At 41.3% G+C, this 15916-nt stretch overlaps 1 protein-coding gene across 1 annotated transcript in view; it reads left to right on the plus strand.

The window, feature by feature from the left end:
• Positions 1–15916, plus strand: part of LOC139559299 (calcitonin gene-related peptide type 1 receptor-like) — a 95655-nt gene that overhangs the window by 33178 nt on the left and 46561 nt on the right. Inside the window, exons 2-4 of the mRNA XM_071375170.1 lie at positions 4707–4772; positions 12643–12802; positions 15572–15679. Of these exons, the coding sequence (XP_071231271.1) occupies positions 4728–4772; positions 12643–12802; positions 15572–15679 (313 nt within the window). The 5' untranslated portion in view covers positions 4707–4727. The remainder of the gene's footprint in view (positions 1–4706; positions 4773–12642; positions 12803–15571; positions 15680–15916) is intronic.

Raw genomic sequence — 15916 nt, forward strand, 5'->3', positions numbered from 1 at the left:
AATATTATTATATTATATTACGTCATAATATTATTATTTTATATTATTATATTATAATATTAAATTATTATATTATTATATTACATTATTATATTATATTACACTATATCCATAAAGCCTATAGTGTTTCTCATTCTGTCTTTGTCCAAAGACTTGATCACTGTTGACTATAATGGTTTGCAATTCACTTATGTCCAATTTTAGTCAACAGATATCAGTATTGATGTTGACTAGGCTGTCATTCATCTTGTTGAAACTCAATTTCTGTAATAGAGTTCTCTCCCTAATGTGCTGCCCGTCTTAGAAGGCTGTCTGAGGCAGGTAGTGCACTAAATAGGGAAAAGGGTGCTATTTGAGACACACACAAAGAACCAAGAAAAATAACGGCGCTCGACTGAGCGTGAATACGACTGAGTGTGAATTCAAACAGCTTATGTCCTGATGGGTGGTTACTGGTTTCTTAATAGTTTCTCAGGCTCGGACCCATTTACGATCTATCTTCTTCCACTGCTGCCATTTGATTTATGTAGTTGTTGGTTTGAGTTTCATAACTTTTTAAGGCTAGTCCCTCTGGTTGTTCCCTGCGGTATACTCTGTGAACTGTGTCCTTAAATGAAGGTCAGTTTCTCTCCACAGGTCAATGTGTCCCCAAAGTTTTTGTTTCTGGCAACAAAATCTCATGTGGACAGATTGCGTAAACCTAAATGGTTCCGTAGATCTGTCATGATACAACAGGATGCATGAGCAGCACTAGTTCCAGTGCGTTGGACAAATCACAATTTAATCTAGCATTTTAACAATTGGGTGAGACTTTAGTTCTGGATTAACCGAGATTACGGGCAACACTACATTGTCACGTTAAAATATCCATAATTTTCTCCAAAATGACCATTACATGAAAAACTTGCTCTTTAAGCTATAACTGTCTCTGTTCCCTTGAAGTCTTGAATTATAAATGTATGCCTTATAAACAGTATCAGAGGTGTTCCTGTATAGAATTTATAGCCCATAACAGTTTGTCATTAACACTGTGCCTTTGGAACAAAGACCCGACACTTGCTAGCCTGAGGGACACTGCCTCACAGTAGTAAGACAGGATGAGGATGAAGGTAAAAAGGTAGACCTAGCACATACAGTACATTACAATCCCCACCCTTCTCTCCTTCCTTCCTTCCCATGTCTGGGTGCCACAGAAATGTACACTGGCATTTTTCTGTAACACCCACATATTCCCATATTTCTCTCTGTGCACCATTTCACAGGCGGGTGGGTGGGTAAGCCATGCCAGCAGCAGATAAGTGCCTTGTTCTCAGCCATCTGGCAGGGGTAGGAGCTGGAGCTGGCATGCAGAGACGAACAGGGGCTTTAACTGTCTGTGCTCAGCAGGACTTCCACCTAGGCACTGATCTGTGGTCAGTTTTACTGTTTTTTGCTGATTCCGGGAGGTTATGCTGCCTACAGGTAACTTCTACTCCAAGCTGTTCAGATGACTATGCCTGTTCTGAGGATGTATTTTCTGTCACGACTTCCGCCGAAGTTGGTGCCTCTTCTTGTTCGGGCGGCGTTCGGCGGTCGTCGTCACCGGCTTTCTAGCTGCCACCAATCTATGTTTCTTTTTCCATTTGTTTTGTCTTGATTGTACACACCTGGTTCCCATTATGTTATAATTTATTCCCTATGTAACCCTCTAGTTCCCACATGGTTTTGTGCGTGTTTGTTCTTTGTTTAGTGTTCAAGACTTCTGTGAGCTGGTGTGTTTTCCCTGCGTGGAAATTTTGTTGTTTCTTTTCGAGTAAAGTATGTCTTTTACTCAGTTCTGTGTCCTGCGCCTGACTCCGTCCTACCCGCTGCACATTGTCACTTGACATTTTCAGGGTGTACGGTAGTGAATGCACTTGCACTGATATCATTTCCTTTCCTACACTGCTCCTTAGCCACCAGTAAGCCACAGCTTATTATGTCACATCAATAATGTTCATATAGGGCTTATAGGTTTTTAAGTAACACATTAAAATAATTAAGTTCTTAATCACAGCAACATTAATGAAGTGCTTAATCACCTCTCCAGTTCTTTCTCCTCTTAGACTGAACACACTCCCCTAGCCCCCGTCCGACCTCCAAAGCCAGTCACAATGATATGCTTACTGATGTATGTCTATCAACTGACAGTGGAACCTGCTGTGGAGCCCCAGTGAGGTGTGGAAAGCTAACAGCAGTGCACTGATTGGCGTAACCCAGCATAGTAATGAGTTTACAATGGGGATCTGCAGGGCCAATGTAGAGAGACCTGAGGGGAATTCTAATCTAACTCCCAGGCTTGGCAGTCCAGCCATTCAACCTGAGAAAGAAGCACCACTGTTGACAGTACAATGATTAACTAGCATTAACTATTTTTGTCTGCCTCTTGTGTTGTCTGCCTCGATCGATCTCATTCTCTCTCTCGCACACTGTAGTTTCCCCCCTCTTTCTCACACTGTAGTTTTCCTCCTCTCTCTCTCACACTGTAGTTTTCCTCCTCTCTCTCACACTGTAGTTTTCCCCTCCTCTCTCTCACACTGTAGTTTTCCTCCTCTCTCTCACGCTGTAGTTTTCCTCCTCTCTCTCTCACACTGTAGTTTTCCTCCTCTCTCTCACACTGTAGTTTTCCTCCTCTCTCTCACGCTGTAGTTTTCCTCCTCTCTCTCTCACACTGTAGTTTTCCTCCTCTCTCTCACACTGTAGTTTTCCCCTCCTCTCTCTCACACTGTAGTTTTCCTCCTCTCTCTCACGCTGTAGTTTTCCTCCTCTCTCTCTCACACTGTAGTTTTCCTCCTCTCTCTCACACTGTAGGTTTCCTCCTCTCCCTCACACTGTAGTTTTCCCCCTCTCTCTCACACTGTAGTTTTCCTCCTCTCTCTCACACTGTAGTTTTCCTCCTCTCTCTCACACTGTAGGTTTCCTCCTCTCTCTCACACTGTAGTTTTCCTCCTCTCTCACACACTGTAGGTTTCCTCCTCTCCCTCACACTGTAGTTTTCCCCCTCTCTCTCACACAGTAGTTTTCCTCCTCTCTCTCACACTGTAGTTTTCCCCCTCTCTCTCACACTGTAGTTTTCCTCCTCTCTCTCTTGCTGTAGTTTTCCTCCTCTCTCTCACACTGTAGTTTTCCTCCTCTCTCTCACACTGTAGTTTTCCTCCTCTCTCTCACACTGTAGTTTTCCTCCTCTCTCTCTCGCTGTAGTTTCCCCCCTCTCTCTCTTGCTGTAGTTTTCCCCCTCTCTCTCACACTGTAGTTTTCCTCCTCTCTCTCACACTGTAGTTTTCCTCCTCTCTCTCACACTGTAGTTTTCCTCCTCTCCCTCTCGCTGTAGTTTCCCCCCTCTCTCTCACACTGTAGTTTTCCTCCTCTCCCTCTCTCGCTGTAGTTTTCCTCCTCTCCCTCACACTGTAGTTTTCCTCCTCTCTCTCACACTGTAGTTTTCCTCCTCTCCCTCACACTGTAGTTTTCCTCCTCTCCCTCACACTGTAGTTTTCCCCCTCTCTCTCACACTGTAGGTTTCCTCCTCTCTCTCTCGCTCTAGTTTTCCTCCTCTCTCTCTCTCGCTGTAGTTTTCCTCCTCTCCCTCACACTGTAGTTTTCCCCCTCTCTCTCACACTGTAGTTTTCCTCCTCTCTCTCTCGCTCTAGTTTTCCTCCTCTCTCTCTCTCGCTGTAGTTTTCCTCCTCTCCCTCACACTGTAGTTTTCCTCCTCTCCCTCACACTGTAGTTTTCCCCCTCTCTCTCACACTGTAGGTTTCCTCCTCTCCCTCACACAGTAGTTTTCCCCCTCTCTCTCACACTGTAGGTTTCCTCCTCTCTCTCACACTGTAGTTTTCCTCCTCGCTCTCTCGCTCTAGTTTTCCTCCTCTCTCTCTCTCGCTGTAGTTTTCCTCCTCTCCCTCACACTGTAGTTTTCCTCCTCTCCCTCACACTGTAGTTTTCCCCCTCTCTCTCACACTGTAGGTTTCCTCCTCTCCCTCACACAGTAGTTTTCCCCCTCTCTCTCACACTGTAGGTTTCCTCCTCTCCCTCACACAGTAGTTTTCCCCCTCTCTCTCACACTGTAGGTTTCCTCCTCTCCCTCACACAGTAGTTTTCCCCCTCTCTCTCACACTGTAGGTTTCCTCCTCTCCCTCACACAGTAGTTTTCCCCCTCTCTCTCACACTGTAGGTTTCCTCCTCTCTCTCACACTGTAGTTTTCCTCCTCTCTCTCACAATCTCTTTTTAAACTATCATTAACTTTTTTTGTCAGTCACATACATGAATGCAAACACACATGCGCGCAGACACGCAGACACACACACACACACACACACACACACACACACACACACACACACACACACACACACACACACACACACACACACACACACACACACACACACACACACACACACACACACACACACACACACACACACACACACACACACACACACACACACACACACACACACACACACACACACCACAACTCGGGACAGAAGAACTTTAATTGCCCCAGAACAGTCAATATGGGAACCACTGTTGCAGTATACTAGTATTCAAGAGTAAAGAATGTTGTGCTGTTCTCAACCCTCAAGGCTGCCTAATCGTGATTCAAAACAACAACCTGGTTCTGTTTGTTAATCCAATTTTCCGCTAGAATTTTTTTCTTCTTCCCTTCTCTTCTCTGTCTCCACAGACTTGGCTGGGACCAGACAGTATGGGATTAAAAAGCTCCTACTGGCTTTTGATATCTTTCATGGTGGTGAGTACATCTTCAGCTTTTCATTAACAAAAGTTTGGACACATCTACTCATTCAAGGGTTTTTCTTGATTTGTACTATTTTCTACATTGTAGAATAATAGTGAAGACATTCTTGGCATTCTCTCAATCAGCTTCACCTGGAATGCTTTTCCAACAGTCTTGAAGGAGTTCCCACATATGCTGAGAACTTATTGGCCGCTTTTCCTTCACTCTCCTTCACTCAACCTCTGGTTGAGGTTGGGTGATTGTGGAGGCCAGGTCATCTGATGCAGCACTCCATCACTCTCCTTCTTTGTCAAATAGCCCTGACACAGCCTGGAGGTGTGTTTTGGGTCATTGTCCTGTTGAAAAACAAATGACAGTCCCACTAAGCGCAAACCAGATGGGATGGCGTATTGCTGCAGAATGTTGTGATAGCCATGCTGGTTAAGTCTGCCTTTCTAAATAAATCACTGACAGTGTCACCAGCAAAGCACCCCGACACCATCACACCTCCTCCTCCATGCTTCACGGTGGGAACCACACATGCAAATATTATCTGTTCACCTACTCTGTGTCTCACAAAGACACGGTGGTTGGAACCAAAAATCTTCCATTTGGACTCATCAGACCAAAGGACAGATTTCCACCGGTCTAATGTCCATTGCTCGTGTTTCTTGGCCCAAGCAAGTCTCTTCTTATTATTGGTGTCCTTTAGTAGTGGTTTCTTTGCAGCAATTCGACCATGAAGGTCTGATTCACACAGTCTCCTCTGAACGGTTGATGTTGAGATGTGTCTGTTACTTGAACTCTGTGAAGCATTTATTTGGCCCACAATTTCTGAGTATGAAACACTAATGAACTTATCCTCTGCAGCAGAGGTAACTCTGGGTCTTCCTTTCCTGTGGCGGTCCTCATGAGAGCAAGTTTCATCATAGCGCTTGATGGTTTTTGAGACTGCACTTTAAGAAACTTTCAAAGTTCTTGAAATGTCCTGTATTGACAGACCTTCATGTCTTAAAGTAATGATGAACTGTCGTTTCTCTTTGCTTATTTGAGCTGTTCTTTCCATAATATGGACTTGCTTTTACCAAATAGGGCTATCTTCTGTATACCACCCCTACCTTGTCACAACACAAATGATTGGCTCAAACGCAATAAGAAATGAAGAAATTCCACAAATCAACAAATCAACAAGGCACACCTGTTAATTGAAATGTATTCCAGGTGACTACCTCATGAAGCTGAGTGTGCAAAGTTGTCATCAAGAGTTTGCAAAGTTGCACACCAAGAGTGTGCAAAGTTGTCATCAAGAGTTTGCAAAGTTGCACACCAAGAGTGTGCAAAGTTGTCATCAAGGCAAAGGGTGGCTACTCTGAAGAATCTAAAAACTAAAATATATTTTGATTTGTTTTACACTTTTTTGGTTACTACATGATTCCATATGTGTATTTCATAGTTTTGACATATTCACTATTATTCTACAATGTAGAAAATAGTAAAAATAAATTTAAACTCTGGAATGAGTCGGTGTGTCCAAACCTTTGACTGGTACTGTAAATACTTGTTGTTAGATTGCTTTTTGCTGTGTTTATTACTGTAATGCAGTTTATATATTACTGTAATTCTTTTACCAAATTGTACAGGATTTATTCTGTAAATGTGTTTTAACTTGATAAAATACCATGCATTGTCTCAAAGTACTAGATAAACTGCAATACGTTTTGCTGTGCTGGTTTTCAACGCATAGAGAAAATCAGAGAGATGAATTTGATGTAGTTCACTAATCCATGAATCACTAATTGGTTCAGTTTGGCAACTAGAGGCATGGATGACCTAAAAGCCAGAAGATCTTTCAGCCATGACGCTCTGCAGATACTTTCTATGAATGGCAGAGGTTGGTTGGCTGGTGTGTATCTGTGTCTCTGTCTGTGTGTGTGTGTGTGTGTGTGTGTGTGTGTGTGTGTGTGTGTGTGTGTGTGTGTGTGTGTGTGTGTGTGTGTGTGTGTGTGTGTGTGTGTGTGTGTGTGTGTGTGTGTGTGTGTGTGTGTGTGTGTGTGTGTGTGTGTGTGTGTGTGTGTGTGTGTGTGTGTGTGTGTGTGTGTGTGTGTGTGTGTGTGTGTGTGTGTGTGTGTGTGTGTGTGTGTCTCTGTGTGTGTGTGTGTGTGTGTGTGTGTGTGTGTGTGTGTGTGTGTGTGTGTGTGTGTGTGTGTGTGTGTGTGTGTCTCTGTCTGTCTCTGTCTGTCTCTGTGTGTGTGTGTGTGTGTGTGTGTGTGTGTGTGTGTGTGTGTGTGTGTGTGTGTGTGTGTGTGTGTGTGTGTGTGTGTGTGTGTGTGTGTGTGTGTGTGTGTGTGTGTGTGTGTGTGTGTGTGTGTGTGTGTGTATCTGTGTCTCTGTGTGTGTGTGTGTGTGTGTGTGTGTGTGTGTGTGTGTGTGTGTGTGTGTGTGTGTGTGTGTGTGTGTGTGTGTGTGTGTGTGTGTGTGTGTGTGTGTGTGTGTGTGTGTGTGTGTGTCAGCGTGCTGGATGCATCCCCACTTGTTCATCATACTTTACTTAAACCCAATGGTCAGCTGGCATGGAAAACTAGTTACCTTATAGCACAAATGCCACTGTCTTTTCCTTTTGTTACTTTATGATCTTGAAACTCAAGGCAGCAGATATCAGCCTCATTTATAATTCATGAGATGCAAAGGGTGGTAATGATGGTATGATGGTAATTTGTTAGAACGTTTGTGTAATTACAGTTTGTAATACCATGTCTTGTTTTGAGGTGTTTTTTCTTATGCACGACTATACTAAGGGAGGGGGGACGAGCTCACTTTCCCTGCCTGTCTCATTACACTACGATCAGAGCCGGCTGCAGACAATAATCAGCTAGGGGGAAATCAGATTTTTAAAATCTTGATGTTATATTTATAATTATAAAAAATATATCCAACAAATTTTCCACTAACAGGTTTCTGTGCAAATCCACCACACACATCCAATAAGCAATGAATAACTGCATAACGATTACCGACTTCGAGCGCTTATCATCATGTTTGTGTTTTCAACACCACAATCAAGTAGAGAATGTTAATCTTGACAAACTGAAAATACATCCCTCCCTACTCAGTAGCGAAGGCTTGGTTTGGCAATCTCTGAATGTCATTAAACCTTTTGGTGTTTTGTAACAGATTTTTGGGGCATTTTGTCTCTTTCCATTAATCAAAAGGTTGTGGCACAGTTTGGATGCTGGAATGATATTAGAGTGGAATTGGATGAATGTGCGCAGAAGGCCTACAGGTAGCCTACAGGTAGCCTACAGGTAGCCTACAGGTAGCCGTGCTTCTACATCTGCATCGCTTGCTGTTTGGGGTTTTAGGCTGGGTTTCTGTATAGCACTTTGTGACATCGGCTGATGTAAGTACATTTGATTGATTGATTGGCAACCCATCCCTCACGGGATTAATTGACACATAAACAAATATTACAATAAGTCACTGTGATAATTCAGTGATAATTCTTACGGTGTTCTGTGCAGTGCGCACCTCATAAAGAGTGAACAAGAAATCACGACATAATAGTAAATAAGGTTATCCAACAATAATTATATCCATAGAGCAGTAAAAATAGTACATACAGATAAATAAATCCAAGCGCAATGACACACCTGGCCTCTCCCCTGCCTATCAGCTATTCTTCTATCTTGTGGATTTATATTGAAAATCTGTGCAGATGTGAATGATTTAATCTGTGGTATGATTGCTAGTTAGCCTATTGCAGATCTGGACAAACGATCCACCTACCACTATTGTCACTATGAATGGTGGATAGAGGGCAGGATAGACCTTTAGACAGGTAGACTATATTGACCTGTGGAATAGTAAGCGTGCAGAAAAGCATAGTGCATAATGGAAGTACCAAAACACCTTGATAGGGGACGCGCATGCAAGCAGATGAGGAGATTTGGCAATATGGAAGACATTAGATAGTAAAACCTACAAAATGGCCAATGTAAATCAAGGAAAAAACGCAAATAGTTTCACAATCATTCCTTATTTTGGACCAGCTAGCTAACCAACAACTGTAACAATGTATTTGAGAGACAACAGTGCTTATTGGGCAAATTTATTGATGTTTTCAATAAAGATTTGGCGAGGAAATATGGTTTAGATGTTGTCAATAATCTTTTGATTGTAAGCCAACCTCATCTGTTCTGCCCCAAAGTTGCGCACGCTTTGGTTTTGTTTGTAAACAGCCCAGGTAAAGCATGTAGAGGTAAAGTAGGTAAAGCATGTAGAGGTAAAGTAGGTAAAGCATGTAGAGGTAAAGTAGGTAAAGCATGTAGAGGTAAAGTAGGTAAAGCATGTAGAGGTAAAGTAGGTAAAGCATGTAGAGGTAAAGTAGGTAAAGCATGTAGAGGTAAAGTAGGTAAAGCATGTAGAGGTAAAGTAGGTAAAGCATGTAGAGGTAAAGTAGGTAAAGCATGTAGAGGTTAAGTAGGTAAAGCATGTAGAGGTAAAGTAGGTAAAGCATGTAGAGGTAAAGTAGGTAAAGCATGTAGAGGTAAAGTAGGTAAAGCATGTAGAGGTTAAGTAGGTAAAGCATGTAGAGGTAAAGTAGGTAAAGCATGTAGAGGTAAAGTAGGTAAAGCATGTAGAGGTAAAGTAGGTAAAGCATGTAGAGGTTAAGTAGGTAAAGCATGTAGAGGTTAAGTAGGTAAAGCATGTAGAGGTAAAGTAGGTAAAGCATGTAGAGGTTAAGTAGGTAAAGCATGTAGAGGTAAAGTAGGTAAAGCATGTAGAGGTAAAGTAGGTAAAGCATGTAGAGGTAAAGTAGGTAAAGCATGTAGAGGTTAAGTAGGTAAAGCATGTAGAGGTAAAGTAGGTAAAGCATGTAGAGGTTAAGTAGGTAAAGCATGTAGAGGTAAAGTAGGTAAAGCATGTAGAGGTAAAGTAGGTAAAGCATGTAGAGGTAAAGTAGGTAAAGCATGTAGAGGTAAAGTAGGTAAAGCATGTAGAGGTAAAGTAGGTAAAGCATGTAGAGGTTAAGTAGGTAAAGCATGTAGAGGTAAAGTAGGTAAAGCATGTAGAGGTAAAGTAGGTAAAGCATGTAGAGGTAAAGTAGGTAAAGCATGTAGAGGTTAAGTAGGTAAAGCATGTAGAGGTAAAGTAGGTAAAGCATGTAGAGGTAAAGTAGTTAAAGCATGTAGAGGTAAAGTAGGTAAAGCATGTAGAGGTTAAGTAGGTAAAGCATGTAGAGGTAAAGTAGGTAAAGCATGTAGAGGTAAAGTAGGTAAAGCATGTAGAGGTTAAGTAGGTAAAGCATGTAGAGGTAAAGTAGGTAAAGCATGTAGAGGTAAAGTAGGTAAAGCATGTAGAGGTAAAGTAGGTAAAGCATGTAGAGGTTAAGTAGGTAAAGCATGTAGAGGTAAAGTAGGTAAAGCATGTAGAGGTAAAGTAGGTAAAGCATGTAGAGGTAAAGTAGGTAAAGCATGTAGAGGTAAAGTAGGTAAAGCATGTAGAGGTAAAGTAGGTAAAGCATGTAGAGGTAAAGTTGGTAAAGCATGTAGAGGTTAAGTAGGTAAAGCATGTAGAGGTAAAGTAGGTAAAGCATGTAGAGGTAAAGTAGGTAAAGCATGTAGAGGTAAAGTAGGTAAAGCATGTAGAGGTAAAGTAGCTAAAGCATGTAGAGGTAAAGTAGGTAAAGCATGTAGAGGTAAAGTAGGTAAAGCATGTAGGGGTCAAGTAGGTAAAGCATGTAGAGGTTAAGTAGGTAAAGCATGTAGAGGTAAAGTAGGTAAAGCATGTAGAGGTAAAGTAGGTAAAGCATGTAGAGGTAAAGTAGCTAAAGCATGTAGCGGTTAAGTAGGTAAAGCATGTAGAGGTAAAGTAGGTAAAGCATGTAGAGGTAAAGTAGGTAAAGCATGTAGAGGTAAAGTAGGTAAAGCATGTAGAGGTAAAGTAGGTAAAGCATGTAGAGGTAAAGTAGGTAAAGCATGTAGAGGTAAAGTAGGTAAAGCATGTAGAGGTAAAGTAGGTAAAGCATGTAGAGCTTGCCCAGGTAAAGCATGTAGAGGTAAAGTAGGTAAAGCATGTAGACGTAAAGTAGGTAAAGCATGTAGAGGTAAAGTAGGTAAAGCATGTCGAGCTTGCCCAGGTAAAGCATGTAGAAATTAGTTTTCTTTGTCACCAAAATGGATTCTAGACGTTTTATTTAACATGTTTGTCGGGACACATACTTGTATTGTTGAACTGCTTTATCGGTACACCAACAGGTTTTTGGCTCATAATAATACCTTTGTACTGATGATAATACCTTTGTACTAACGATAATACCTTTATACTGATAGTAATACCTTTGTACTGATAATAATACATTTGTACTGATAATAATACATTTGTACTGATAGTAATACATTTGTACTGATAATACCTTTGTACTAACGATAATACCTTTATACTGATAATAATACCTTTGTACTGATAATAATACCTTTGTCCATTTGGTCTTCTATTCATCAGTGTCGATGTGAAATGAAATGTTCACCTGATGATAAGTTGGCTGTCGATAAGTGTATGTACCATGTAATTAAATTACATTTGTCTGCCTGGCTGAGTGTAAAAGGTAAATCGAATCCATGCTGATCTCTTTAATCTGGCTGATGTTCATGCACTTGTCTTTGCGTCCAGTGAAGCTTTACTCTAAGCTTCTGAAGTAACTATTATTTCAGCAAGATGCGTGGAGGAAAGGATAGAGGAAGGACATTTGTGTACAGGTGAGGTTTACTCATTGTCTGGACCTTTAAAGCTGACATTGGTGGTGGCCTGGTGGTCGTATGTATGACGTCATTTACTTCAACGTTTGGAGTGACATCATATGTACGGCTGCTAAACTGCTACATGGGACATCGTCAATATTCCGAAAACTCTCTCAGACTTAAAAAAAAAAATCTCCCCTTCCTTTTATGTTTGTGTCTGTAGCTCAGTATGCTTTGAATTGTCAGGTAACTGATGTACTATTCCCTGGAGAAGGAAAATAACTCCAAAAGTTCAACGGGAAGAGATGAAAGTAATTAAAAAAGAGAGAAAGGAGGGAGGAGGTTAGGGCGGGTGGGAGGTGTTTGCGAACAAATCTCTCCAAGCTATTGTGTTAATATTTATGTATAATTAATTAAAGTGTGGAAGCGGAAAGAGAACAAGAGAATAAGAGAGAGCGAGCGAGAGAAATGACAAGCCCCGGCGCTTGAGTGGCTTAATTCTCTGTAGAAATATTAGGAGAGATGAGTCACACTCACGACGACACATTGGACACAGTTGCTATTTGAATCTTGATTTCCTTCTCGTCTTTGTGCAGCGAAGTGTTATCTACATCAGCGTTGGAGACGAGACGAGCTCCCATGGTTTTTAAAGATTTTTTTCCAAACCACACAATAGGAGAACAGACAGGATCAGAGAGACGCTCTTGTCCTCTTCATATAAAAAATCTATCCCTTTTTATTAATTATTTTTTGAGTTCTCAAATGCATTTTACTGTGTGGAGGAATAAACTCACAGAATGATACTACTAAACCACTAGGCTACCTGCCTCTAACCACTAGGCTACCTGCCGCCCCAAGTTCATGTGGGACTATACTGTCAATAAATCGCTCTCACAATTCCAATAGTATACCATAGAAAGAGAACAGCTCATTCTAGGACTCATTCTAGATCATTACACATTCACATTGACTGTTGAAGAACAAGCATGCCAATATTGTCACAACACAATACAAATTGATTCAGCTCAGGGCAATTAGTTTCAGGGCAGCACAGCCTAGGTGCAACCTACACATACATCACTATCCAGTCACTTAGATGTTAAATAGCTCTATTTTGGTAAGATGAAGTGGTTGCTGTGTCTTTGCAGAGCGGAACTGTTGCCGGGGAGTCCAGCTCTGAGCCTGCTAGCCCAGACACATCTCTCAGGCCTGTCCTGACCATAATGGAGGACGAGAGGCAGACCATGACCGAGGGTCAATACAAATGTCTTGAGCTGTTCAGCCGAGACCAGCAGCACAACATCACAGGTGAAGCACAAATCACTAATTTAAAAGTACAAAAATTGATGTACCAATCCCAGATTGCCCCTTTAATCTAATCACACTACTTACTGGAAGTCTGGGATCTGATTAATGGAGCTCTTTGAGAAAGCACTAGTGTTGATGCTATGACCTTTGTTGCTTAAGTAAATCTTAGTGGATGGATGTGTAATCAGTGCTCCCTTGATGCTATAGGTAATAGAAATGCTGGTACTATCTTTTGGTATTTGTTTCATTAGTCCATTGTTGACATAATCCCAAAATGTTTTGCTTGTCACCAATCAAGTTTTCAAGATAGTATGTAACTTTCAAAATACAGAAATAATCACGTATGATACATTTTGCATTATATAATATAAAACACAGCATCATATGATGTAAAATGCGCCATACGGAGATAATTTCTGTATTTTGAAAGTTACATATCTTGAAAACTTGTTTGCTGACAAGTTGGGAATATGTCAACAATGGACTAATGAAAATAAATACCAAAAGATAGTTTTGGGGTGGAGTGTTATATGCCTATAAAATACTTAAATGCAGTGATATATGCCTATAAAATACTTAAATGCAGTGATAAATGCCTATAAAATACTTAAATGCTGTGATATAGGCCTATAAAATACTTAAATGCTGTGATATAGGCCTATAAATGACTTAAATGCAGTGATAAAGGCCTATAAAACTACCATAGCTAAATGGTTGGAGCATCTCTGCTTTTATGGAAAGTGCTAAAGGCACCGAGCATCTGCTAAATGTCTCAAATAGACAGTATCAGTCAAAAGTTTGGACACTCCTACTTATTCAAGGGTTTTTCTTTATTTCTAAAAATGTTTACATTGTAGAATAATACTAAAGACATCAAAACTATGAAGTAACACATATGGAATCATGTAGTAACCAAAAAGGTGTTAAATCAAAATATATTTTAGATTCTTCAAAGTAGCCACCCTTTGCATTGATGCACTAGCGGTTCTGGGGGGGGGGGGGGCAGTGCCCATGTGAGAACAATTTTGGACCCCCTTTTTTGGACCCCCCTTACATAACTCATTTTTGCTATCGTTATTTTTTTACATCCATTATTAATGATGATTATGAACATGTTTTTTCGCCTGCTAATGCCTGCAATGCAGTGAAGAAAACAATATGACAGCAATAACGTCTAATGTAACTGGCCCCTCTAACAGTACAACTGGCCCCAGCTTGCCCCCCCCCCCCCAGTTGAAATCGTCTACAACCGCACTGCATTGATGACAGCTTGCACACTCTTGGTATTATCTCAACCAGCTTCATGATGTAGTCACCTGGAATGCAATTCAATTAACAGGTGTGCCTTGTTAAAAGTTGATTTGTGGAATTCTTTTCTTCTTAATGCGTTTGAGCCAATCAGTTGTATTGTGACAAGGTAGGGGTGGTATACAGAAAATAGCCCTATTTGGTAAAAGACCAAGTCCATATTATGGAAGAACAGCTCAAATAAGCAAAGAGAAACGACAGTTCATCATTACTTTAAGACATGAAGGTCTGTCAATATCGAAAATGTCAAGAACTTTGAAAGTTTCTTCAAGTGCAGTCAAAAAAAACATCAAGCGCTATGATGAAACTTGCTCTCATGAGGACAACCACAGGAAAGCAAGACCCAGAGTTACCTCTGCTGCAGAGAATAAGTTCACTAGAGTTACCAGCCTCAGAAATTGCAGGCCAAATAAATGCTTCACAGAGTTCAAGTAACAGACACATCTCAACATCAACCGTTCAGAGGAGACTGTGTGAATCAGACCTTCATGGTCGAATTGCTGCAAAGAAACCACTACTAAAGGACACCAATAATAAGAAGAGACTTGCTTGGGCCAAGAAACACGAGCAATGGACATTAGACCGGTGGAAATCTGTCCTTTGGTCTGATGAGTCCAAATGGAAGATTTTTGGTTCCAACCACCGTGTCTTTGTGAGGCACAGAGTAGGTGAACAGATGATCTCTGCATGTGCGGTTCCCACCGTGAAGCATGGAGGAGGAGGTGTGATGGTGTGGGGGTGCTTTGCTGGTGACACTGTCAGTGATTTATTTAGAATTCAAGGCACACTTAACCAGCATGCCTACCACAGCATACTGCAGCAATACGCCATCCCATCTGGTTTGCGCTTAGTGGGACTGTCATTTGTTTTTCAACAGGACAATGACCCAAAACACACCTCCAGGCTGTGTAAGGGCTATTTGACCAAGAAGGAGAGTGATAGAGTGCTGCATCAGATGACCTGGCCTCCACAATCACCCGACCTCATCCCAATTGAGATGGTTTGGGATGAGTTGGACCGCAGAGTGAAGGAAAAGCAGTCAACAAGTGCTCAGCATATGTGGGAACTCCTTCAAGACTGTTGGAAAAGCATTCCAGGTGAAGCTGGTTGAGAGAATGCCAAGAGTGTGTAAAGCTGTCATTAAGGCAAAGGGTGGCTACTTTGAAGAATTTCAAATATAAAATGTATTTTGATTTGTTTAACACTTTTTTGGGTACTACATGATTCCATAGGTGTTATTTCATAGTTTGATGTCTTCACTGTTATTCTACAATGTAGAAAATATTAAAAATAAAGAAAAACCCTTGAATGAGTAGGTGTGTCCAAACTTTTGACTGGTACTGTAAATAATAGGGTTAGACATGAATTGTTAACACATGGTTCAGCAATATGGAGGTAGCCTGAAGTGTTATTAATGAACAGCTAGCTAAAGATATTAAACAGTAATTCTCCCTAACGCAGGTGTGTTCTGTAGTCGTATGTGGGATGGCTTGTTATGTTGGGACGAGACTCCGGTGGGGACCTACGCCACACAGAACTGCCCATACTACCCCGGCCTGGACACCACTGGTAAGACCGCATACTGATAAATTATCCAATTTCTGCAGAGGGAATTGGCCAAGTCACAGGTAGATTATAGAGATCATTTTGACCAATAGTCTCTATAGGAATGACAATGTAGCATCTTACACTCAAGTTCTGATCTAGGATCTAGGATCAGATTATATGGACAGGGGGGAACTCGTCCTAGATCTGTATCATACATCAATCTAGGATCAGGTCCTCCCTGTCCATGTACTCTTATGG

The sequence above is a fragment of the Salvelinus alpinus genome, chromosome 29 (genome assembly GCF_045679555.1).
Source record: "Salvelinus alpinus chromosome 29, SLU_Salpinus.1, whole genome shotgun sequence".
In the NCBI taxonomy this organism is placed as follows: Eukaryota; Metazoa; Chordata; class Actinopteri; order Salmoniformes; family Salmonidae; genus Salvelinus; species Salvelinus alpinus.